At 42.6% G+C, this 25,650-nt stretch overlaps 1 protein-coding gene across 2 annotated transcripts in view; it reads right to left on the bottom strand.

The window, feature by feature from the left end:
- The window catches only part of PLXNC1 (plexin C1), a 164,494-nt gene that overhangs the window by 69,107 nt on the left and 69,737 nt on the right, over nucleotides 1-25,650 (bottom strand). For both annotated transcript variants that reach the window (XM_036250803.1, XM_036250804.1), the window contains exons 6-10: nucleotides 17,619-17,766; nucleotides 14,348-14,435; nucleotides 11,674-11,776; nucleotides 11,443-11,538; nucleotides 1,579-1,721 (exon numbers count right to left, since the gene is read on the bottom strand). In XM_036250803.1, the coding sequence (XP_036106696.1) occupies nucleotides 1,579-1,721; nucleotides 11,443-11,538; nucleotides 11,674-11,776; nucleotides 14,348-14,435; nucleotides 17,619-17,766 (578 nt within the window). The remainder of the gene's footprint in view (nucleotides 1-1,578; nucleotides 1,722-11,442; nucleotides 11,539-11,673; nucleotides 11,777-14,347; nucleotides 14,436-17,618; nucleotides 17,767-25,650) is intronic.

The raw sequence follows: 25,650 nt of genomic DNA, 5'->3' as shown, positions 1-25,650 counted from the left end.
AACGGCAGGACAGGGGACAGCCACCGATGAGCAGCTTTTCCCAAAAGATGACAGACATCCCAAATTTACTACGAGGAGGGGAAAGGGGTGGCAGTTATATGTGGCAAATGAATTAAAACAGAAAATCAGTAAATAAGGGTGGCAGATTAAAATGCGGCACCAGTATGTTTTAGCAGGTTAACGCTCTGGCAGATTGTCTTCAATGCGTTCCCAGGACGGCACAAGCTCAGCATCACGCTTCGCCTAGACTGCAATCTTTTATTTCCAATTAGCCCAAATGTATAAAGGCTAATAAGCACATAACTCAAATTTTATTTAAAATAAACTTATCACCAAAAAAACCCAGAAAAGTATGCTATCTCAAATATTATATAACATTTTTCTGAATATACTGGCCAATTTATAAGACATGAAATAGAAATAAGAGATATAGCTATTGGAAGGAGGGGGGAAGAATATGTACCTTTTTACCCTAGAAAGTAATTATTATTTTTGACTGAATAAAATTATATACTTAGCCAGTGAAAATCTTAGCATTATCAAGAATTTCACTGAAGTGATAGAAAAATATGAAATCTATTTATATGATTACTATTTTCAATAAATATTAAAATGTTAATAAAAAATTATCTATTGTGTTATTATTTCATCTCTTTTGGGGGGGCAGTATTTGTACAAGAACATCAGTGAAACACTGAAATTTTTTCTTTCTCAAAAGTTTCAATGAAAGGAAAAGTTTCAACTTTTCTTTCTCAAAAGTTTCACTCATAGAAATAATCATGTTCAAGTGGTACACTGACCAGATATTTTTGTGTGTTGGGGTATTTGTTCTTCCATTTATTTTTTAATACTAATTTACATTTCATTTAGTTATTATTTGGGCCTGAAGTCAATCCAATAAAGAGAAGGCTATAAAGAATAAAATGGATCAGAAAGTTTCTTTTTTTTTAACTTTAGGCAATCCATTGAAGAGTTACCACATTTTCCGGTCAAGATCTGAGGTACTCAACTGTTTTTCTAAAAGGATCGTCTTCAAAATGATAGTTGCTATTCAAAATAGTTGGTTTTACCTGGCCAGTGTGGCTCTGTGGTTGAGTGTCAACCCATGCACCAAGAGGTTGCCGGTTCGATTCCCGGTCAGGGCACATGCCCAGGTTGTGGGTTTGATCCCCAGTGGGGGGCATGCAGGAGGCGGCCAATCGATGTTTTCTCTCATCAATGTTTCTATCTCTTTCTCCCTCTCCCTTCCTCTCTCTCTAAAAATCAATAAAGAAAAAAATAAAATAAAATTGAAAGTAGTTGGTTTTGTTTAATAAAAACAAATCAAGACTCAAAAAAAGGCAACATCCTGAAATTACTATGTACTGAGATTTTTGGGGTAACATGGGACAGATTCTCTCGTGATTAACTTCAAATGTGCTGTATAAATGATTTTACTTTAAAAAATATATCAAATATGCAGAGTAATTGGTCCACTTTGGCACACGGAAATAGTTTGACTCCATAAAGATTATATTTGGCATACATTTTAGCATTTCACTATATTACCAAGAATGAATTACTAATGTTTGAACTCACACGTCCTTTTCACAAGTACTGGTTCCTTTCAGAATCATGACGATGTTATCAGACGCCTGGGTGAAGTTCGCTCCTGTGACTACCACATTGCTTTTCCCCAAGGTCGATATTTTCTGTGGCTCGATGGACTTGACATAGAAGACCTATTGGAAATAAAAGATTAAAACGCAAGATCAAAGCTACCAAATGGCACAGTTCCAAAAAAAAAAAAAAATCTGTTTATGTGCTGCAGTTCGAAGAAATCACTGGGAAATTACAATATTTTGCAAACACAAGCAGACAGTGTTTAATGAAATCAATGAATTCAAGGAAGAGCGCTGAAGATTTCATGTCTCTCAACATGCGACAGCATGAGGTCAAACCAATTAGTCTTTGTCTCACACGACAGTTGAAAACACAGTGGAAGATTCTGACATTCTGTCTAAAGAGTGAAACAGCATTGGAGTCTCAAAAACATTTGCTACCTTACTGCCCTCGGGGGCTCACCATGCACCACCACCAAGGAAAAGACAGTAAGTCCACTGATCACTGGCCAACGCCAGACTCCTCATTAAGTTACAATAAATGTCATTTTGGATACACTTGATTCCCAAGAAAGCAGTTCCTGGTTTTTGTCTGTTTTAGTTAAGCGATTTGAGTCAAGGAGTCTACTGCAGGGAAATAAACCTCGAGAAATCGACCTGGTCGGTCATCAAACATCACGTAGTTGGATGCCTAAATCACGTGGCCAATGGTTTCTTCTCCACAGTTTGCAGACACCACCATTTCCTCCTTGGTACCCATCACAAGCTTTATCAGGCCTTTCTTCATCAAGTACGTTTCTCTTGGAATCACCTGATACCTGGTCTTATATTATGCACCTTACTTCTCCATTTGCAATGTCTTATCAAATCCCCTTTTAAACAAGACCTTTTTTGGTGGCAAAAATCATTTTCCTTTTCAAAGCTAGAACGATCCTGATTTCTTACACTTTTCTCCTATAGATGCTACCATCTATCATTTTGATCATTTTGTGGATCTTGCACAGACCACTTCCAGCAAGTCTGTATGCTCCTATAATATGGTGACTGAAACAGAACAGAAGGGTCTAAGATTCTGGCCAATACGAAGTACAACAGATCTTTAACATGAGTGAATCACACTCTCTCTCTCTCTTAATATCTGAAAACAACCCCCAGGTCCAGGAATACATAATCGTGTGAAATTTGGCCCAGGCCTGAACACTGAGTGCAGCTGCTTGGAGGATAGAATTGCGGGGGAGCCACTTAATGGAGCTGGGAGAGTTTTAGTCACATCCAACACCTGCCTACCACCTGCTCCTTGAAGCAGCTAGTGTCCTCGGCTCCTCTGAGTGTGTGGCGCTCACCATGATGGCCTTGCTGGGCTGCAGTGCCTGCCATCCCACTGAGAGGGATGCTTGATCATTCTGCTCCCTGGCAAACACAGGTGCTATATGGTAGAGTGGTCGCCATCACTTGTCATCACTATGGATTGGTTTTTCAGACTGAGGTCACTTCATCGTTAATGTCATCACAGCAATGATGTAATGTGACAGAGAATTGATTTCGGTGCAGAGTTTATTTTAATCGCCTGGTAAAGGACTTTAGCCCCATATTTATGGAATCATGAAGGGCCTGAAAGGGTCACTTTAATTATTCTGTTCTACTTGAGTGCATTTTATGGGGGAAATTATCTGCAAGAGTGGTCCTTGGAATGGGGGGATTAGCAAAGACTTAAAGATAAATTCCGTGCAAATGTCAAGTGTGTGTTGTATAGCAAAAGGCTTACTCTTTGCTCTGACATTGTGACAGCTAAGTGAAGAAGTATTTACTGAGCACCTAGAGAGTCCCCAGGATTTGCCTGTAGCAGCCAAATTCACCCTATGGCTTGTTTTCATATGGCCCATGGAAACATATATTAAAACATAAAAAGAGTAATATTACATGACATGGGACAGTACATGAAATTCCAGTGTCCATAAAGAAAGTGTTTGGGAACACAGGTGCGCCCCCTCACTTATACCGTCTGTGGCTACTTTCACACCACAGAAGCAGAGTTCAAGTGTTACAGCGGAGACCTCATAGCTCGCGAAGCCTCAAGTGTTCATTGCCTGGCTCTTTGCAGAAAAAGTTGGTCCACTCCTATTCTAGAGGAGTCCACTGTCTTCCTCTGGGGACAAGAGGAAGTGTGTGTGTTTGTTTTGTTTTATGTGAACATCGATGCAGCCTCACATTTACGTCCAAGCCAATACGATTCCCAGGATTCTTTCTAGATATTCCTTCTGCTTCTTATATTTAATCTGTCGACGCCTGTTCAGGCAAAATGTTCAAACACGCAAAGTAAATGCTACTTCTCTACCCTCAGTAGAGAGCCTTAAACGAAAGCACACAAGATTTTTGAGGGGCATATATTTTGCTGCTTAAATGGTTCTACAAACGCCATCAGAGGAAATGCATGTTGCCGTCTTAACTTTTTACTTCCCCCCGAGTGGAGCAAGTCCTGCTACTTCAAAAGGATTTCATTTGAAAACCTCACTGTTTAGAGAAGTTCCCACTGGCTGTCTAGGATGAAATCCAGCCCTGGCCTATCTCGTGAAAGCAGATGGTTTTAGTCTGCTTTCAAAGCGGGTCAGATCAGTTGTCCTCTGTTTGCTTGGAGAACCTCTGTTAACCTGAATAAGTGAGACAAAGAGGTTCCAAGAGGACCCCATCAAACACACGGTGAGGACCACACACAGGCTGGGCGGCTGCATGGTTCTGCCACATGACGACAATGATTCTTAGAAACACAACGTTTTCTATTTTAACTGACAATGATTTTTAAAATCTGCTACAGACAAAAGGCAAGGAACGAACTCCCCACAACTGTGCCACACACTTATTATTTGAGATTGGTTTTGCATTTTAATCAAGAGTTAATTCACAATCTGACATGAAGTAGTGGATCCCACAAGCTTATATGTAGAAGGGTTTGGGTAATTTTAAAACATAATCTAGAGTGATACAAAGACAAGTTCTTATAGCCCTACAGTGAGATTCCTCCCCTACCCTGTGTCTAAGGATTTCCATATATCAAATCACAGTACCATAGACTGTAACCCTCCAACCCCATGGTGTCCAGCAATTAACCAGAGGATAGTCTACTTCCTGTCAGTTATATTTTAAGGCTTGAGTTATTTTTAAATGGGTGTACAATTTTAAATTATTTAATAAACTAGTATGAGTTCTCGTTGCTTATGAGTTGAAATCACTCCCTGTTTTGTAGAAGACAGCACCCCAGAAACTGGTTAAATAGTTGATTGCAGAATACCTAGCTAGTTGTTGTTTTAAACAAAATCATTTAAGATATTGGGAATAGCACAACCACTAAGAAATAGTTATCTTTGAAAAGCTCTAAGAGTCCTGCCGGTGTGGCTCAGAGGTTGAGGGTCGACCCATGCACCAAGAGGTCACCGGTTCGATTCCCGGTCAGGGCACATGTCCAGGTTGTGGGCCTGATCCCCAGTGGGAGCATGCGGGAGGCGGCCAGTCAATGTTCCTCTCTCATCAATGTTTAAATCTCTCTCTCCCTCTTACTTCCAAGAAAGAAAGCAAGAAAGCAAGCAAGAAAGAAAGAGTGAGTCTACAGGGATTACTCCTGACCGTTGGAGTACCTTCTGTGAGGTCTGACATCAACACAATTCAGGCTGCCGTGACATTAATGGAGAAAATACTGCGATGGTTGAAAAGAATATTGGAAAGAGATACCATTAGGAAGGCTCGGTTGATTAAGGCCTAATTGTTCTCTATTAATCTGTTTTAAAAAATCTGAATATAGCAAAGTGCATTGTGGGTCTGAATCAACACTCTGTAATATGTCTCTCAGATTTTCACTCATGAAATTAGTTCCAAAAGGATCAGCCACATGGATTCAAAACCAGCTGGAAATCTGAAAGCAAAGGACAGGAGAGAGATGAAAGGTAGCATAACTAATTAAAGGACAGTGTCCTGTAGGGCTCTACCGGGGTGAGCATTTGGTTCAGAATTATTTAACATCTTTATTAATGACTGAGCAGGACAGAAGTAATATATTAACGAAACATATCAATTGAGAAGAGTAGCAACCGGCAGTGGGAATGGTCAAGTGTAAAAGAAGGCAAGACATAGAAAGGAAATAGCAAAATACAATCCCACCAAAGAAAAATTAGATAGTTAAATGGGTCAGAAGGTCATCCACTTGCTGCTCGGGCCCCTGGTACAGACCTCAGGAACTTGAGATGTAATTTCCAGTTGCTCCCAGGACTGGCAAGGGCTAGAATGCCAACTGGGAGAGACCTGGGCACGTCCAGGGAGAAGGTGACAGATGAAGGCCCTGTGCTGAGAGATCAAGGCTCTCTCCCACCAGGGGACTGTACGCTGACCTGACATGGCCCACGGTGGGGCTGCCAAGGCCACTCCATAAAACCATTACCCTTCATCACTGAGCCTCCCTAGTGTGAACCTCAGGACTGGACTAGCTGATCGGACTGGCCGGCTGGGATCTATGACCAGGGAGGGCCGCTCTCCCTCTCCAGCAAAGAGCCCTGACTACAGATTAAACCCAGCCACTCAAAACCCACCCCTCTGCTAGGTTTCAACTTTGCACGAGAACTCCTGCTGCTCCGCTCTCCTAGGGGCCTCAGTTTCCCAGCTCAGTCTTGTAGAAGAAGCGGCCTTGCCCAGGTCTGACTCCTTCCCTCTGACACACCCCAACCTACCCACAGAGGCTTTGATTCTATAGCACGCCCCTCCCAGCCTGCCCGGGCTGAGGTCTTTGTCCCACCCACCTGCAGGCGTTGACAGCCAAATGCCAAGAGAAACCAGCAGTAGTTTCCTCCCTTCTGGGTTGACTTTCATCATCAATACTACTTGGTTTAATACTTGTTTCTATTCAGCCAAGGTCACACAATACAGAGCAGTGGTTGAAACTGTGGGCTCTGGCCTCAGACTGCCCAGGTTCAAATCTCTTGCCTGTCACTTACCTTCTACTCAGCTTCTGTAAAATTTCTTTGCCTAAAAAATGGCCAACACAGGTCCACTGTGAGGCTTAAACAAAGAGATACACTGAGCTTAGGACACAGCCCAGGCTCAGCAAATATGCGCCGTCACTACTCGGTTTAGCACATTCTGGCATTCCTTCTTATATCTTTTCCTACTATGCACACTCAACCTCTACTTGAAAATGAATTTTCCTTCCTCCAAATTGTTGTAAGGTCTACAATGTAAGCTCCATGAGGGCACACATTTTGCCTGCCTGTCTAGCACACAGGAGGTGTTCCATAAACGTATTTTGAATGAATGAATGAATGAATGAATGAACGAACAACTGGAAGTGAATCCCACAGCACCAAGTGCAGGGGCAGGCGCACAGAAGCTACTCAACAAGGCACATATTAAGTTAATTTCACTTTTAAAGGCAAGGTCCTTGAAAGGGTCAGTTGGGACTGCCTGTGAGAAATTAAAATGCATTTTCAAAAGTGATGTAGGAAGAGAGAGAAAGGAACCACTTGGATGTGCATTCCCCCAGGGGAGACATGGCTGGGGATGGTTTGCTCCTGCCCCGCGGTGATAAGCATATCGTGGAGAACAAGAAATATTAGAACAACACCGTATCGCAGATCTTCAGAACCCTTCCTTGAAAACAGGAAGGAGAGCGCAGCCAGCCTTCTCTCTGCAGGCGGAGGCACCAGATCACGAAGAAAAGGAAGGAAAAGAGGTTAGGGCAGGGTGATGGGGCCAACCGTCCCCGAGAGGCACTGGCCTTGAGAGCTGAAAGCACTTCTCAGCCAAAGGCCAGACTCTGGATTCTGAGTTTGCTTCCCTGTGATGGGGATGCTTTTCCCTCATGCAGCTCCCTGGTAAATGACAGCACTTGTTTTTAGGTCAGGGTGTAGGCACGGGTCATAGGTCATGAATCTGTGTGAGGGCCAAGGGCCCAAACTGGGATTGAACCAAAAACCCTACCTCATAAGTACCATGTCCTTGGAAGAGCAAATTTATACACTAAAAAAATAAGATGCCATAAATCAGAACTATGGACATTTAGGACTAAAGCACAGAATTTCATCAGCATTCTACTGAAGAACAAAGTGCAGCTCCAAGGCCTGGGAGGTAAGGCCCTGGATGTCCAGGGCTCCCGAGTCTTCCAAACTTGGGCCCATATTTCCTGCAACCTTCTGCTTCGGCCAGATTGAATCACTTGGGGTTTCCCATAATGGGCGCCCCAGAATTCTCTGGCACCTCCACTACGCTTTTGCTTATGCTGGTTCCTCTTCGAAAACTCACTCCTTAGCCTCCACACGTCTGGATGCTTCTCGTCCCACAAAGTCAGCTGAAACGCCATCACTGTCCATCCATCCATCCATCCATCCGAGACTTAATCAACCACACTGATTAAGTGTTTTAACCGCCAGGCACTGGGGTTACATAAACAGGAATGACTAAGATAAGGCCCAGATACAGAGAAGCTCTCTGGGTTTGTATACTGCCGGGTACTTTCCCTATGTTAACCTTTTCTAACTTACATCCTACTCATACATTCATGTATAAGATTCTTGAGAGCGATGGCAAGGGGGTGCCTGATTCATCTGTGTCCTCCTCATATCCAAGGAGCTCAGTAAAATGGCATCTAATAGGTGCTCCATAAATACCTGTAGGAAGAATCACCCCAAGTTCGGCATCATGAAGCTTATGAGGGTGTCTGCACCGTTCACACTGCAGGTCCCCAGTGCCTGGCACGGTGCTGAGCGCTCAATACATGGGTGGCGTGGGAAGATGCCTTGAAGGAAAGCCCGCGATGGCTTTCCGGCTGGGAATAGTGTTCGGGGTTGTATTCAAGGCCAGCATGGGGACCCAAACTGGAGACCTGAATTTTCACATTCCACATGATGATGAAACACAGCAGTGTTTCACAGACCATGAGAAATTCCTCCGGTGACAAATAATATTCTGTTCCCTATTGACCAAAATTGAGATTCTGTTCTGAGTCATATATATCAAGACAACATTTCAGTATCAACCAAGATGTCTTTCTCCAAACTAAGAAGGGTCATCCATGGAGAAGCACTGATGGTAGGTCCTGGGCTTTATTTTCAGCCTCCTCTTGTGATCCTAGTTCTTTTAACCACACAGTATCAAAGGTCAAAAGATACAGGAAGACGGTACAGGAAACCAGAATTCAGTGACTTTTTTTCTCTTTAAAATAAAAGAAATTTAAAAAGCCACTGCCTGGATCTCTACTGAGTAATGAAAAGGACCAAACTAGTGATACATAAAGGAACTTGGATGAATTTTCAGATAATTATATTGAGTTAAAAAGGCCAATCCCAAAGGATAATTCCATTTATGATATGATAAAATAATAGAAACACAGAATAAATCAGCGGTTGCTGGGGGTCAGAGATGGGCATTGGGAGGTTGGAGGGAAGTGGGTGTGGCTATAAATAGGCACCAAGGGGTGACAGGGCCACTCTGTATCTTGACTGTGGTAACTGTCAATATCCTGCCTGTGAGGCTGTGCTATAGTTTTGCAAGATGTTAGTTACTGATGGAGGAAACCAGATAAAAGATACATAAGATCTCGCTTATTATTTTCTTGTAACTACAAGTGAATCTACAATTATCTCCCAAAAAAGTTTGATTTTTTTTCCCTAAAACAATCTTGAAAAAGAACAAAGTTAAAGGATTTACACTCTGGTTTCAAAACTTATTACAAAGTTACAGTAATCAAAACAGTATGGTTATGAATATAGACATATAGACCAATGGGCTAGATCAGGAAATAAATCCTCACATATATAGTCAAATGATTTTCAACAGGGAGGCAAAACCATTCAATGGGAAAAGAACAGTTTTTTTAACCAATGGTGCTGGGAAAATTGAATATCCACCTGCAAAAGAATGAAGCTGGACCCTTTCCTTATACCGTATACACAAAATTAACTCACAGTGGATCAAAGCCTTAAATCTAAAAATTAAAACTATAAAACTCATAGAAAAAAATGCGGAGGAAAACCTTAATAAAACTGGATTTGGGAATGATTTCTTGGATAGGATATCTAAAGCACAGGCAACAAAAGAAGAAATATGTAAACTGGACTTCATCATCAAATTAAGAACTTCTTTGCAAAAGATATAGTCAGAAGAATGAAAGGCAATCTACAGAGTGGGAGAACGTCATATAACTAACAGGGGATTGATATCCGGAATTTGTAACTAACTCCTCCAACAACGAAAAGCACAGACAATGAGCCAAAAGGTGGAGTGACACACGTTCCCACCAACAGACGAACAGCAAAACCAAATGGGGTCCAGCCACACGATGGCATATGATTCAGTCTTAAAAAGGAAGGAAATTCTGAACATGCTACGAAATGCATGAACCTTGAGGACAAAATGTTCAGTGAAATAAGCCAGTCACAAAAGGACAAACCTTGTATGATCCCACTTATATGCGGTACAGAGGGTAATCAAGCTCAGAGACAGAAAGTAGAATGGGGGTGGTCTCGGTAGAAGGCAAATGAGGAGCTATTACTTAATAAGTACAGAGATGAAATGGGCTCTGGCTATGGATGGTGGCGATGGTTACATAACAGTGTGCGTGTGTTTAACACTAATAACTGTACCTTGTAAGATGGTCAAGATGGTACACTTTATGCTATGTGTATTTCACCAAAATTTAAAAAATGGAAACAACAAAAGACAAGTTTGATTTAAAAAAAAAAAAAAAAAATCACTGCCTCCTTGATCCAAGTTGCTGGCACTATGCCTTAGTGTTATAAATCAATGGGAAGAGAAAGGTCCATCACTTAATAAGCCCATCAATTAATAAGACCTCAAGACTTTTAAAGTCAGAAATATTGGTATACCAAGCTTTGGTAATGCCTTTCATTAACTTCATAATCCATTTTGATTCACCTTCCCTTCGCCTCTTACTTAATTTACTTAAAGTTACTGTCAACTTTTCGGTAGTGATTAAAAATGTGCTATTTATTTATATTGGCACTTGACCTTAAATAGCAGCAAGTGGATAAATCAAAACCCATGGGTTAGTTCATGGGTTAGTTATGAAACAGAAAATGAACCTTAAAAAAAAAAAAAAGTGTGGTTCTATTTCCTCTTACCAGACCCCAAGGTTAATGAGAACAAGAACTTGTTCTCTTTTTGTTTTTCATCACCTAGTAGATGCTCAGTTAACTTCTGTCCACTGAAGTCAGCACTCCCCTGTTCTCTAAGCACAGTGCTGCCTGAAAATGCCCACACTGGTCACCTCTCTGTTCAAACAGGTCTGTTAGTTGAGCTTGGTGATTTACTATGAAGAAAATAAGAGGCATTTCCAAGGAACTTTCATAGAAAATAACCATTTTTGAAAAGTGGAGAGAAAGGTGCCTATATTATATAGAAACGACTCTTTGTTTTGCAGTTATTAACTACTGGTTAGATTGTGTCTACAAAGTAAAGAGGAACAGTCAGAACGTGGCTACTATGTACCCTCTCCCTTGGGCATAATCCCCAGAAATGCAGTCATAATATGTGATTCGAACTGAAATCCCCTCAGTACTCTGTGTTTTACTTCCTTCTAACCGGCCCCAAGTGAGCCACAAAGTCACCTTTAAAATTTTACTCCTCCCGAAACAACATTTTTCAGTTACAGAATTTTAATTTCTTTTATGAGAGTGTGCAGTCTTTGATGTACTGAGCCAATTACATGAAACTTGGTGGAACACCAACAGTAAAAAAGGGAATTTTGGTAGAAAGTACAAAAGGGAATTTTGAAAAAGGAACCCAAAGTGACAGTTGCCACTTGAAGGGGGATTTTTCCATTACCAACGCAAAAACAGGGTCTGACCTGCACACCCCGGGTGGTTCTGTTGCTCTTCTCGAATTCGCCTCCTCCTGCTGACTTGGACGGCGGCCGCGTCTCCACGGCAGCCTGACAAGGTTCCTGAAATGAAGAGCACCCCTTCAACATCCGAACAGGTGGGAAATTCAGAGTTTAAAATAAACACAAAAGATCGGCTAGGTGGTTACCAACATTTATTTTTGGTTAATCCTTGAAATACCAAAAATGTCACTTTACCTGGTTGCCATAGTGATCGGAAGGGCTGCAGGCGGTGAAGGGGTGAATGCACTTTCTCTCCCTTTTGCACCAGGCACAGCCAGTTCCAAGACACACGGGGCACCTGGCGACATGGAAAACCAACTTAATGCCTACATTTTGAGGACAATCTTCACATCCTAAAGTTTTCCTCTGTGATGTGGCATGGAAGCATTTCAAAAAGGGGAAAAAAACCCCCACCCTAAACAGACTGTGATGAACCCAGGGGAGAGAGGACAGTCCTTTGAGGCTGGGGACAGAGTGTGGACTTTGTGCCCTGCTCTGGGCAGTCTTCAGGCTGTAGGGGTGTTGCCATGGAAACCTGAAGCTGGGTCACCTGCTGCGCAGGTAGATAACAGGAACCCACTGAATCTGTTCCTGAATCTACTTCTGCTCTTTGTCTCCCCTCAGGTAAGTTCCCCTCTGGAGCTTGGTCTCCCCCTCCAGCCCCCCACCCACCCACATCAGCAGTAACACCACCAACTGCCCAGGGTGTTACTACGTAAGCAGAGGGAATGGGATGGCAGTGTTTGCTTTTTAATCAAATTGAAGAAGAGCCCAGCTGGGGTGGCTCAGTGGTTGAGCCTCGACCCATGCACCAAGAGGTCACCGGTTCGATTCCCGGTCAGGGCGCATGCCCAGGCTATGGGTCCGATCCCCAGTGGGGGGCATGCAGGAGGCAGCCAATCCATGTTCTCTCTCATCGATGTTTCTATTTCTCTCTCTGTCTCCGTTCCTCTCTAAAAAAATATCAATAAAGAAAAAAAATTCAGGAAGAATTGTGTATACTAGCCAAATAACCTATCATGCATGGGTGACAGCGGAGGGCTCGGAGACAGAGAACAACAAATATAGAAATAGAGGTTGGTCTGGAAACAGCCATCGGAGGAAGGCCAAAGGGAGGCCCAGCCTGGGGACAGCGCGGGGCAAGGGGACACCATTCACGTTGCACACAGTCTTCAAGAAACGCTGAAACACCCCGAGCTTCTGACCTATAGCAACTGCCGTTTCAATGGGAGAAGAAAGCCAGACTCAGTGTCCACCTGGCTAGGTGTGCGCCAGGAGCAGGTCTGTGGTCTGCGTCCCTGTCCTGCGCTCCTGGTCTCTGTGCCTTCCTCAGGGAAGCAGGGGCCCCAGGAAAGAGCGCTCACCCTCTGGGGGCCGTGGGTCTGGGTCTGGTGGCTAATCACCTGGCTGTGGGACCTGGAGCAAGTCATTTCCTTTGTCTGGGGACAGACAGCTTTATGTTTCAACTCTCTGAGCCATAACATTCTATCTAATTCTCCCCCTTTTTTCCTATTTTCATGGACTTCTGAGGCTTTCTGAATCAAGTTTGGTTTTTTCCCCTCCCTAAATTCGTTCTGTTTATTGGAGATAACTGAACGCCATCCTGCAAGGATAAAGATAAGTTCCCGGTGCCCCTGTTCTCCTAGCTGCAGAGCGGCCTCCCGACTCCGCTTCGAGTTTGAATTCATTTTCCCCAGAGAAACAATGGCTCCCAGGCCAGGCCGAAGCAGCTCCCACTTGGTCCTCACATAGCTGGTCAACAAAACCTCTGAATGAACTATAGAATAACTAATAATAGAGCTTCCCATTGTTTCCATGGGAACCTCCGCCCCATCTTCCAACTGGAAAATCAGGAATCTGAGAAACATATTTCCTCTGGCTTCTCTGCTTTAAAGCAAGAAGTGAGGCGTGGCCCTAACTCGGGGGATTATGTAGCTTAACAAGGCCAAATGAGGGGGAAAAAAGAAAAAAAGGAAAAAAAATTGGGGCAGAACTAACATGTTCTTTTTAAAATTAAATTTATTGGGGTGACATTGGTTAAGAACATTATATAAGTTTCGTCTGGCCGGTGTGGTTGAGTGTCGACCCAGGCACCAAGAGGTCACCGGTTCGAGTCCCAGTCAGGGCACATGCCCAGGTTGTGCGCCTGATCCCCAGTGGGGGGCATGCAGGAGGCAGCCAATCCATGTTCTCTCTCATTGATGTTTCTATTTCTCTCTCCCTCCCCCATCCTCTCTTTCTAAAAATTCAATACAGAAAAAAAATGAAAAAAACAACAAAGAACATTATATAAGTTTCAAGTGTACTATTCTGATAATCACCTGTGTATTACACTGTGTGCTTGCCACCCGAAGTCGAGTCTCCTCCATCATCCTATATTTGACCCCCTTTCCCCTCTTCATCCTTTCCTCCCCTCAGGGAGCTGCCGACTGTTGTGTTTATGGGTTTAGCATGCTCTCCCATGAAACAGACTTCATCGTGTCCTTCTCCTTGAGGACATCTCCTTATCTCACACTCACTCCTTCCCTCTGGACCCAAATTCCCAAAGCTACTCTGGTGAGGGGGGCAGCTAGCAGCACCCCTTTACTGTGCTTACTTCCCGGCCACCTCTGAGTCTTGGGCAGACGTATCCCCTCCCGGTAGGAACACGCGGCCCAGCTGCGTCTCCGTCGCTGCGCCGCCTTACTTCCGAGGGCTGAACGAGCCAGCTTATTAGCTCGGGGCCCTCCCGCCTCCCGTTAGGCCACGCTCCAAAAGGCCCTTTGGAAAGTTCTACTCCGCAAAAGAGTTCTTTAGGAAGTCGAGGAGTACAGCAAATAAATTAATTAAGGCCAATGAGAGAATATTTAGATGGCAAATAAAATCTTACTCTCTTAATGACGAGCAGTTGGTGAAGTTGAATCTTTTTGACAAATGCCAAGAACCGAAGGAGAACGTCACGTTGATAACGAAAACATCTGGAGCAGAGAGAGAGGGAAAAAAAAGTCATTTACGGCGGAGGCCTGCTACCATCCAGCAAAGCTGCAAATGCAAAAAAATGAATATTTTTGCCTCCTCTGCCTAGGAGGGTGGGGCGTGCCAGCTGCTCGCTCACATTCCGGCCGGTATGGGGTCCCTTCCTGGGGCCATTCCCACCAGGCAGCCAGAGTGCACAGCACCAGCTCCACACAGACCCGGGCCTGCCTTGCGTGGCAGGCCTCCCACGGATAATCACTAGGAAAAAGCCATTTTCCAGCCCATTTACATCTCATATTCTCCCCGGGATCACTATCTCAACTTGTAATTGGCCACAGTATAAGAATAAAACAAGTCACTGAGCAAGAAGTGCCTAGAACATGAGAATCAGGATGTGAGAGAAGAATCCTGCACTTTCAGAAAAATCCGCACTACAGATACTTACCTCGCACACTCCACAGTGCGGCTCCCCTGGGCTGGGACCCGTGTCTTCCTGGAGTCAACTAGCCCCAGATCTGTGTTGCAGGTTTTCGTACTAAACATTTGAAAACCCACCCATTGGTCTGAAAAGCTCAAAAGGATAAAGTCGGAAAGATAAACACTGTGTTGAAGCAGCATTAGAAAAATGTCGTATTTCCTGTGCCTCTTTAACATCCATGGTTCCCTGTCCAAGATGCCTCTCAGCCCAGCTGGCTCTCAGAATCACTTGAGGAACTGACGAAAATACAGGTTCCAGGGCCATGCTCCTAGACACACTGATTAGCAGGCCTAGGAGAAGGCCTGGAATCTGGGGTCTGACATGTTCCCCACAGAGTGATGGTCTGTAGCCAGGTTTGGGCACCTATCACATCCTGTGACCAGGGACCAGTGCTCTTCTGTGATGTTTTCACTGTCACCCATTTTGGTATGAATATCTTTTATACATAAACAGGGACAGTACATGATATTTTTTAAATCAAAGCCTTTACTAGACAGAATAAGAAATTGGCCTAATTTTGGTGGCGCCTCTAATTTTCTTACCGAAATGTCAGTAGTGTGTGGTTTCAAAAGTCTGAAAATTGCAACTTTAAGTGGCTTCCCTAGGGCAACGAAATTCATTCTGAAAGCCAGGATGCCCCATAAAATTCAGCTCATGTAAAGTAGGTCTGTGTAAAATGATAATCCTCTTTTTTGAGACAGGGTGTTTGGAGGGCTGGCTTGACCTCTCAGCAAGAGCATTCGAACAGACACTTGCTAAGTGTCAGAGGAACAAACACATGGACACTCAGCACTGAGGGCCACCCAGTGAAAACGCATGTCCATGGAATCTACAAGTGTCCAGTGAGGAAGACCAGATAACGTCGGACTTTTCTGAGTACCAACTGTGCACACACTATTGGGAAATATCACAGGGCAATAAATCTATGATCTCTGCCCACAAAGCATTTACAGTCATCCTGGAAGGGATTAAAATAGCTTAGTGAAAACACAGCAATGAGAGCAGTCAAGCAAACACCCTATGCGTGGTCGGAGGTCCATGCAGCACCCGGGGGCCTATGGGAGACCAGTGGGGAACTAGAATGACCAGGGTGGTTAGAGCAGAATTCAGCAAAGCTGTCAATGTTTCAAAGCAGAAGGTCAACTGGATTTGGTGAAAAGGGTGAGGTTACTCTAGGCCATGGACAAGGGGTTGGCGACGTCCATAGGCTAGCTGAGTGTGAGAGGTGAGAAGTGATTACGCAAAGCATTAAAAAAAAAAAAAAAGACATGCAAAGGGTTGGAAGCAACCAGCTAGCTTTCCAAAGTAATCTCCAAAATTGCAGAAGCATATTTTATGGGTGAACAAGATCGGCATTTTAATGACCAAAATCAACTAGAAGCACATCACAGAGGCTGCACAGTATGGACAAAGTGGAAAACAAATAATTTTTCAAGCAGTTCAGATGCAAACAGACATCATGAGCCCAGTAGTGGAGAGGCATTTTTCAAGCTGGGCTCTCTGGCCTGGTGCATTCAATTCCCTTTGGAGGGATTTAGGATTAATTAGGTAACACCAGCTCTCGCCACAAAACTCTATGATCTTCACCAATTCTGGGAAGACTACACTATGAACTTGACTTTGCTTCCAGTCTTTCTCACCCAAAGGAACTCATGAATTCTCAGTCTGTCTATTGTAACTCCTAACCATTTCTCTCCGTCCCCACCTGCCTCTGTCTTTGCTCTCACTGGTCGCCTCCCCTAGACCACTGCAACAGCCTTCCTCTAGCCGATCTTTCCGGACTCAAGTCTTTCGCTCCTCTAGCCCCTTCTCCACCAGCGGTCATTCATTCGTTCATGCAACAAAAATCTACTGATTACAAATGGCTATTTTGAGCCAGACACTTTGTGTCTTCTTTGGTAACCATTTATCACTTTGCATTCCACCTGTCCCTACCCTATTGCCTTAGCTATATAGAACCTCCTCTGGCTCATCAAAGATTTTTCTGTGATGGTAATCATACTAGTGGGTCTCTGCTGGGAATACTCTTCCCCCTCATCTGTCTAGCTCAACTCTACCCATCTTCCAAGTAGCTTTCCTTGTGTCCCCTCCCCCCCAATCCAGTTAGGCATCCTTTTCATGTGCTTCCCATGGCACGCTCTGTTCCCTGTATTTGCACATGCCATTGTAACAAGCTGCTTACTTGTCTCTACCCTAATAGGCTATGAACACCATGACTAAGGACTACGTCAGTCCTTTTTGGTTACAGTATCCCTAGCACCTAGCGCAGTACCTGGCACCCAATACTTGTTCAATAAATACTTCTTGTATGAGTGAATGAATGCAAGGAACGTAAGATGACAGAACACTGGCCATTCTATTTTCTCTTCTCACCAAGGACATTCCAACTCTTCAGATGTCTGAACCATCAGGGTATGGTCAGCCCAATGGTCTCTGGCTTTACTCCACTTGCCTGTCCAACTTACTGTCCCTTGTCATTCTCAGTCCCCTCTGATAGTGGGGTCCTGCAGTCATGGAAGAGGTAGAGCAGAAGTGAGCAGGACCGAGGGGAGAAGCAGGAAGCAGGAGGTAGGGAGAGAGGGAGTCTAGAGCATGGACCATTCGGATTTTCTGTCATTTCACTTGCTTCCTGGGCAATCTGAACTTGGGAGGGCCTCTCGCCTTCTTCACTTTCCAACCCAAAGCAGCAAAGCAAGCGTCCACTCACCTCTGTGGGAGGCTGTGGTCAGGATGCTGCAGGTGCAGGTCTCGTTGGGTGGACTCCGACCCTTGCAGAGCTCCCTGCCGGTGTCCGCATTCTTCACCACGCACCCCGAGTGGGCTGGGGGAACACTTCCCACCAAGGTCACTGTCGTCTGTGTGGGGAAGATGACTCAGGAACCAAATAGTTGTTTTTGCCCCATTTCCACCCATTCTAGAGCCTTAAGTGAATGCATCCTTTGGGACGCCATAAAAGAATTTCTCAGATTGCCACCGGCGAGAAGGATGTTTCATTGGCTATTTGGTTTGCTCTTTTATGAATCACATATTCAGTTTTGGACTGTTTCTCTTCTCAAACCCTTGCTGATAGGCAAATATAAAACTGTCTCACCACCTTTATTATTTTATTTTTCTAAACTTGTATCTTTGATCCATCTAGAACTTATTTTTATATATAGTATGAGATAAGGGTCCAACTTAATTTTCTTCCAGATGTTTAATCAGCTATGTCACCATTTACAAAACATAACTCTCTCGCCCACTGAACTACCATTTTTGTCACATATTACATTATCATATATCTAGAATCTATTTCTGAGCTCTGCTCTGTTCCAGTTATCTCTTGACCCACTTCCATTCCAATGTCATCAAATTTTTACTGTTGTAACTTTAAATATATTTACTATCTGATACATATATGTACTACCCTTATTTTAATAATTCTCTTAGTATTGCTAGACATTATTCTTGCATATAAAGTCTAAGATCATTTTGTCCAAAGGGAGGAAGGAGACTGAGTCTAACTGGAACTGTACTAAATATATACATTAATTTTAGGAGAATGTATATCTGTATGACATTAAGTATTCCCATCCAAACACATGATTTTTTTTTTTCATTTGTTTCGTTTTGGTCCAGGGCTTAAGAGGGTATACCTTGTCCTGGCTGGGTGGCTCAGTTGGTTGGAGCATCATCCCATACACCAGAAAGTGGTGGGTTCAATCACCGGGTAGGGTGCGTATGGGAGGTAACCGATTGATGTTTTTCTCTCACATTGATGTTTCTCTCTCTCTGTCCTTCTCCCATCCTCTTTCTGTAAAATCAACTTAAAAAATAAAATATCTTCAAATGAGGATTTAAAAAAAAAAGGTTGCACCTTGATTTTCCAGATGTCAACTCTGTATTTCTTATTGATAATTGCCAATATCAGTTTACAGTTAAAGAAGGTGGCCTGTGAAATCTACTTTTAAAATTATTTAAAATGGTCAAACACATGATCAAATTTGGAGGTGTTGGCTGTTGTGTGTGTACACAAGGGGACACAAAAATAAAATCTTTCCCCCAATAAATGAACTGCAGGAACAAGGCAGCCAGTTCTCCTGCTGAAAAGGAAAAGTAAAGGGGTTAAAATGCATGGAGGGGATTGGTGGGAAGGTGGGCTACGTCCTAGGAAGCTGGGAGCAGAAGTGGTCGCCCTACCACGAGGATGAAGAACGCTAGTCCCAGACAACCTGGTTGGTGTCCATCTTCTGTCATTTCTGACCTCCGCCCAGACTTTCTGCGTGGCTAAGATTCTGCTTCTTTTGTCCTCTAATAAGCTTGCTAAGTCTATGCTAGCCGGGGTGGGGGGTGGGGGGTCAACCCTATCGATCCATTGTCAAAGAATTCTGCTTCTGGGCCATGAAATCATGCTGGAGGAAGGCAAGTTCTTACAGTCCAACCTGGAAAAACCAAAGCCCAACCATCTCTAGGGACTTGAGGGTAGTAACATACCCTAAACCATTCCTACTAGCTCATCCTCAACAAGTGGCTGAAGTCTCATCCATCTGCCTTCTTCAACCCAGCATTTATTTTTTTTTTAAATGGTTTTTTTAGAGAGAGAGAGGAAGGGAGAGAAAGAGACACACACATCAACGTAAGAGTGGAACATCAATTGGCTGCCTCCTGCACACCCCCCGCCAGGGGATGGAGTCCGCAACGTGGGCATGTGCCTTGACCAGGCATTGAACCAGCAACCTTTTGGTGCACAGACGACACCCAGCCACTGAGCCACACCAGCCAGGGCTCAACCCAGCATTTATATCTGCACCACACATCTCAGCACACGGTCACATCACATATTATCCTGTATACGCATAGGTTTTCAATGTATTTCACTGTTCAAACATTATAACACAAGTATCAGAATGTTTTTTAAATCTTATTTTTACCAGCTGTTTTAAAATTTTCACATTTCCTTCTAGTTCTCACATACATAGTTTTAACATAATTGTAATTATTGCATTTTATTCCATAAGCATTTATCAAGCTTTTAACATGTACCAAGAGCTACACAAACGACTGAGTACTCTAGTGAACCAAACAGCTCCAGTCTTTGCCCTCAAAGAGCTTCTAGTCTAGTAGATGCATGGAGAAGTCCACTAGACTAAAATTCGTCTAGTTTCAGGGCCACACAGTATTAAGAGATCATTAAGAAATGACAGGCCCTGCCAGTATGGCTCCGTGGATTGAGCATCATCCCATGGACTGAGAGGTCCTGGTTCGATTCCCGGTCAAGGCACATGATGGGTTGCAGGCTCGATCCCCAGTAGGGGGCATTGTAGGAGGCAGCTGAGCAATATTTTTCATATCGTTATTTCTCTCTCTCTCTCCCCCCAAAAATCAATAAAAACATATTTTTTAAAAAAAGAAGAAAGAAATGACAGAAGCCTGGGTTATGATGGTACAGTGGGAATGGAAAAAATGGACAGATTCAAGACGCCCTTTAGAGGTAGTACAGGGCAGGACTGGAAATGGGGTATGTGGACATGAAGGATTTGGGAGCAAATGGATGGATAGAGGTACCTACCATGTACTGAGATGGAACACAGTGAGGGAGAGGCCAACTTGGGGTAGAAAATCCAAGGTTTCAATTTTGGATGTGTTTAGTTTAAGATACTTGTGTGACAATCAGGAGGGTATGGGCCTAGAGCTTGGAGGCTCAGGCTGGGGTGGAGATAAAGGAGACGAACATGTAGGTGATGTATAAAGCTATAGCAGTGGATAAGATTGTCTGCAGACAGAGTCAGAAGAGAGGAAGAGCCCAAACCGGGCCTGAAACAACTGTAACATTTAGAGACGGGAGAGAGGCAGCCAGCAAGGGAGGCTGAGGCCGGGCCGAGAAGAGCCAGCATGGATGGGTGTGCAGAGAAGACAGGGTTTTAGGAATCCGGCCAGGCGGCCAGGTAGGATGACTTCCAGCATCTGCTGGGATGGCTACATGGGGTTCCCCAGTGACCTCAGTGTGAGGTTTCCAGGGAACAGTAGGGCAAAAGCCAGTCTGGGGTGATGTGAAAATAGGAGACAGCAAGGTTTTTGTCAAGTGCAGTGGAAAGAGCGGTTAGCCAAAAGCTGAAGGTATTTTTGTGTGATTTTGGGTTCCAGGTGAGCATGGTTAAAAAGCTGAAACCTTGGCGTAATAAACCCAACATGGGAACCCTTGGCAGGTTGATTGGTCTTCCATGAACTACACTGGATAAAGAGAAAATGAAGACACAAAGGATCCGATAAAGATAGAAAGTTTGAGTGTCAACTAGCTGATAATGTCCAAGGCGACCAACGAACATTCTACCTGGTCAACCAACAGGTATTTTACCTAACCATTCCCCTCACGGCCAAACTGCTCTGTTATTTCCAGGTTTCTAGTTCTATAAATGCTACTTTAATAGCACCTGTACATGCTTCTGGGTTTTCTTCTTTCAAGTTACTTCTTCAGAATTCTAAGCTTGGAATTGCTGCTTCCAAGAGAATAAATATATTTATGACTTTTGAAACATACTGCCAAAATGCTTTCCAAAAAGATGGTGCTAATTGGCATTGCCAACACTAGGTGTTGGCATATCTTATTATCCATTTAATTTGTATTTATTTGATAACTGGAGAAGGTGAACATATTGCCACATCTCTAACTCTCTAAACTTCTTGTGAGAATATATGCTTTGCCCACTTACTTTGTTATCTTGATGTTTTCTTTTTAATCTCTCCTAGCTTTAGTATCTTGCAATTAATATTTAGCCTATTGCAAATATTTTCCTAATGTGTGTGCTTTAGTTATTTCTTATTTTTTGCTATATAGATTTTTTTAAAGTCAAGTATATGACTAGTTCTCCTGTGTTATTTCATACTATATTGCTTCGAAGCTAAGAAAATTAAACTTCCAAATTATCTGATGTTCAATTCTATTTTCCGTTAGTTTTTGTGTGTGTCAGCCTTTCATCTGCATTTCTTAGCCTAAATTTTATTTTTACATTTAATGTAAAATGTGAATGAAATTATAGTTCCATATTGTTAAACCAGTTATTCCCGCACCTGTTGTGAAATAGTTCGTTTCCTCTTATTTGATCTTTAACAGTTTTACACCTAATTCTCAGCTTTTTACTATATTTCATGGAACAGAATAAAAAGTATATTCCTATTCTTAAACCAGAATCACAGGCTAAATTATTGTTGCTATATATATATATATATATATACACACATATATATATATAAATCTATCTATCTATCTATATATATATATTTACAATCATCTAGAAATGGTTTTGCTTAAATAATTTTCTGTTTTCAAAATATGTTTTGGATATTCTTGACCAGTTCATATTATTCCAGATGAACTTTATATTAATGTTAAGACAGAATCTACTCCAATTTTCACTTGGATTACCTAAAATCTAGAAAATAGATTGAAGAAGATGTGACATTTTTATGATATCTTCCCACCAAAAAACATAGTATGTGTCTGGCTATATTTAAGATTTTTTTATATCTTCCAAGAAAATACTTGGTGTGTTTTTGCTTTTATTTGTATTATGCTTATGCTTTTAAATGACACGGTTTTCCTATTATGAATTATAATAGCCTCAAGAGATCACTGCCCCATGTTCTAATTACTATTAGAAAACAATCGCTTAAGACAGCTGTTGTGAAGCCAAAATGACTATTTTTAGTAGTTGTCTTCAACATGTATCTCCTAGTAAAAATGATTTTAAACACAAGGTCTCCATTTTGCTCTTTAAGAATATACCTAAGTATTTCTGTTGTTTCAATGAATGGGCTCTTTTATTAATGGACATTAACAGTGTGTTTTACCGCACATGTAAATAAGGTTATTGACATTCAAATGCTTGTTGAACACTCAGCACTTCATTTTACTTTGCCATTTAAATAGTTATAAAAACAAATGTGTTGAGATTTTGCAGATATACAACCACTTAAAGAGTGGCAAATAATGATATTTTTGTCTATTCCATACCGATAATTATTTCTATTACTCGTTTCTTGTATTACTGGACTTGAACTTGAAAGCCAGTGTTGACTGTATCAGCAGTAATGGTGAAATTCCTTGTTTTCACTCTGCTTTGTGAAAGAATGTTTCTGGTGACTCTCCCTTAGGAACTGTGCTTTGTGGGAAATCCTTCATTTCTACGACTTGTTTTTATCAGCATAAGCCATTGTTACTGAATGTTAAAATCTCCTTGTAGGGATACACAAACATAATTTTACATAATGCAACAGGCTATACCACAATCCTTCCTTTTTCTGGTTCTGTATGCAAGGATTTCACTTCTTTTTTTACCCTGCGTCTTCCTTCTCCACCACGTGAGCCACCAGGGGAGCCATGTTTACAACTCAGCAATGACTTCTGTATTTTTCTCAAATAACCACAAAAAGACATACACACAAACTTATATAGAGGGATGTTTCTGATCAATACAAGATCATGTGTACATACTTTTCTGCATCTTGCTGTTTTACTTAACAAAACCTCATGGAAATCCCTCCAAGACGATTGAAATTGTTTTATTTCTTTTGAATGCTGAGTATCTTAATGAGGATGAGAATATACTATCTTCTCATCTAGTATAAAGAGATGAAACTCCTGCCCGGCCTGTGTGGCTTAGTGGTTGAGCATCGACCCATACACCAAGAGGTCACCGGTTCAATTCCCAGTTAGGACACATGCCCAGGTTGTGGGCCAAATCCCCAGTGAGGGGCACGCAGGAGGTGGCCAACTGATGTTCTCTCTCATCCATGTTTCTATCTCTCTCCCCCTCTCCTTTCCTCTCTTTCTAAAATTGATAAAGAAAAAAAAGTAAAAAATCATTAAAAAAAAAAAAAAGACGAAATTTCTTGGGAACAATCTCTGTATTCTATAGGGGGTTTTCTGAACCCAGAAAGTTACTAGAATGTTACAAGTTACATGATGGACAGTTCACAAACACTCTAGGAACCGAGCTAGTGGGTGGAACTGAGGAAAAATCATAGGCTGCCATCTCCGTCGGTCGGGATCAGGCATTACATAAACAAAGATCTGAGGCTTTGGGATAAGTCATCAATGACCATAGGACAAAAATAGCTTTGAAATATTGTGACCAAGAGATGGAGTCAAATGTCTTATCAACACTGAAAACAATCAGTCCGAAGTCGGTTTCAAAGGCTAGCTTTATTCAAATGACTAAATCCTTATCTCCTTATCTTGAGAGTGCTGATGACCTGGAGAGCTGAGGTAGCTGCGTGGGCAGGCTCTAGAGGGAGTGGGGTAAACCACACTGGGACTCAGGGTGGGAGGAGGGTGCTGAGTGGTTGGCTGGGTGGTAAGCGTTTGTTGCATGTTCCAGACTATATATAAATGGTGGTTAGTCTATATGAGTGAACCCAAAGATAGGTAAGCAAATTGGACAAGCAGCACTTTTTGTTTAGTGAACAAGTTACTTTCCCTCACTGTAGTTTGCTGACTTATTCCTCTCAACATTTTCAAAATGATAAAAGAAAAAATCTTGCATCATCTTAACCACTTATCAGAGTCCTGGGTAGAGTCAAGTATCATGGTATTTCCCACCATTCTCTATCAGCCTCAGCGATTTTTCAGACTGATAAGAGAAATAAAAATGTGGTCATACCTATGCTTAGATTCCTCTGCCTCTTTTTTACAGAATCTGTTCATTCTGGGCTCAGGCCTGTTTGGATGAAGGCTTTGAAGGTTCTTTTTCTACACCCCGCACTCCCCACCTCCGGAAGACAATTGAAAGTGACAACAACCAAATAACTTGAAATCCTTAAGGTCTGATCGTTTTTGACTTGGAAGGTTGATTCTTTTATTATTTATCACTCATTAAATGCTCTGGCTCTCCTTTATTAAATGTTAAATCATCTTAAGTGGTATGGTTCTTGCTATTTGAAATGGCAAAGTGTAAGAGAATAAAGAAAGTGGCCCATTTCCTTGTTAATGTGACATTCAGATAAAACAGAGCGAGGTCAACTGGCTGCTGATGGGGGTTCTGTACAATCATTTATTATACAAGAGCCATAATTAGGGAGCAAATGTCTCCTTTCAGCACCGTTGAGATAACAAGGCAGGAATTCCATTTTCCCACAGGACATGGTCGGTATGTGAATCAGAAAATATAATCATTTCTTCCTTCCTCTCATCCAGTGACAGGACTGATTGACAGTTCTGCCTTGGCAGAGCCCACTGGCTCTCTTTCCAAGAGACCCTGATTGCAATATCCCTGCCCACATTGGTTTCTCTCCACCCGACCAATATTGCTTGAAGCTGTGTTCATAAAATAGCTGTCAGGAGAAGCCTGCACACATAAGGAAAAGGAACCATAAAACAAAACAAAATTCTACACTAAGCCACATTTAAGGCATCTTATTGACCATGAGGCTGAATTTATTTTTTCTCTATGTTTGAAATCAATATGTTTTCCTACTACATTAAAAGTTCATCTTTCTGCCCTGGCCGGTTTGGCTCAGCGGTTAGAGCATCGGCCTGCGGACCACAGAGACTTGGGTTCGGTTCCCGCTAAGGGCACGTACCTCGGTTGCAGTTTGTCCCCAGGCCTGGTCGGGGTTGTGTGGGTGGCAACCAGTCTCTCTCACACTGATGTTTCTCTCTCCCTCTCTCTCCCGCTCTATCTGAAGATATATGCAAAAAATGTCCTCAGGTGAGGATAAAAAACAAAAAGTCCATCTTTCCTTTAAATCCAGCTATTGAGGTT

The sequence above is a fragment of the Molossus molossus genome, unplaced genomic scaffold (genome assembly GCF_014108415.1).
Source record: "Molossus molossus isolate mMolMol1 unplaced genomic scaffold, mMolMol1.p scaffold_m16_p_10, whole genome shotgun sequence".
Taxonomy (NCBI): domain Eukaryota; kingdom Metazoa; phylum Chordata; class Mammalia; order Chiroptera; family Molossidae; genus Molossus; species Molossus molossus.
Note: the sequence above shows the minus strand (reverse complement) of the source record. Positions and strands in the feature narration are given on the sequence as shown.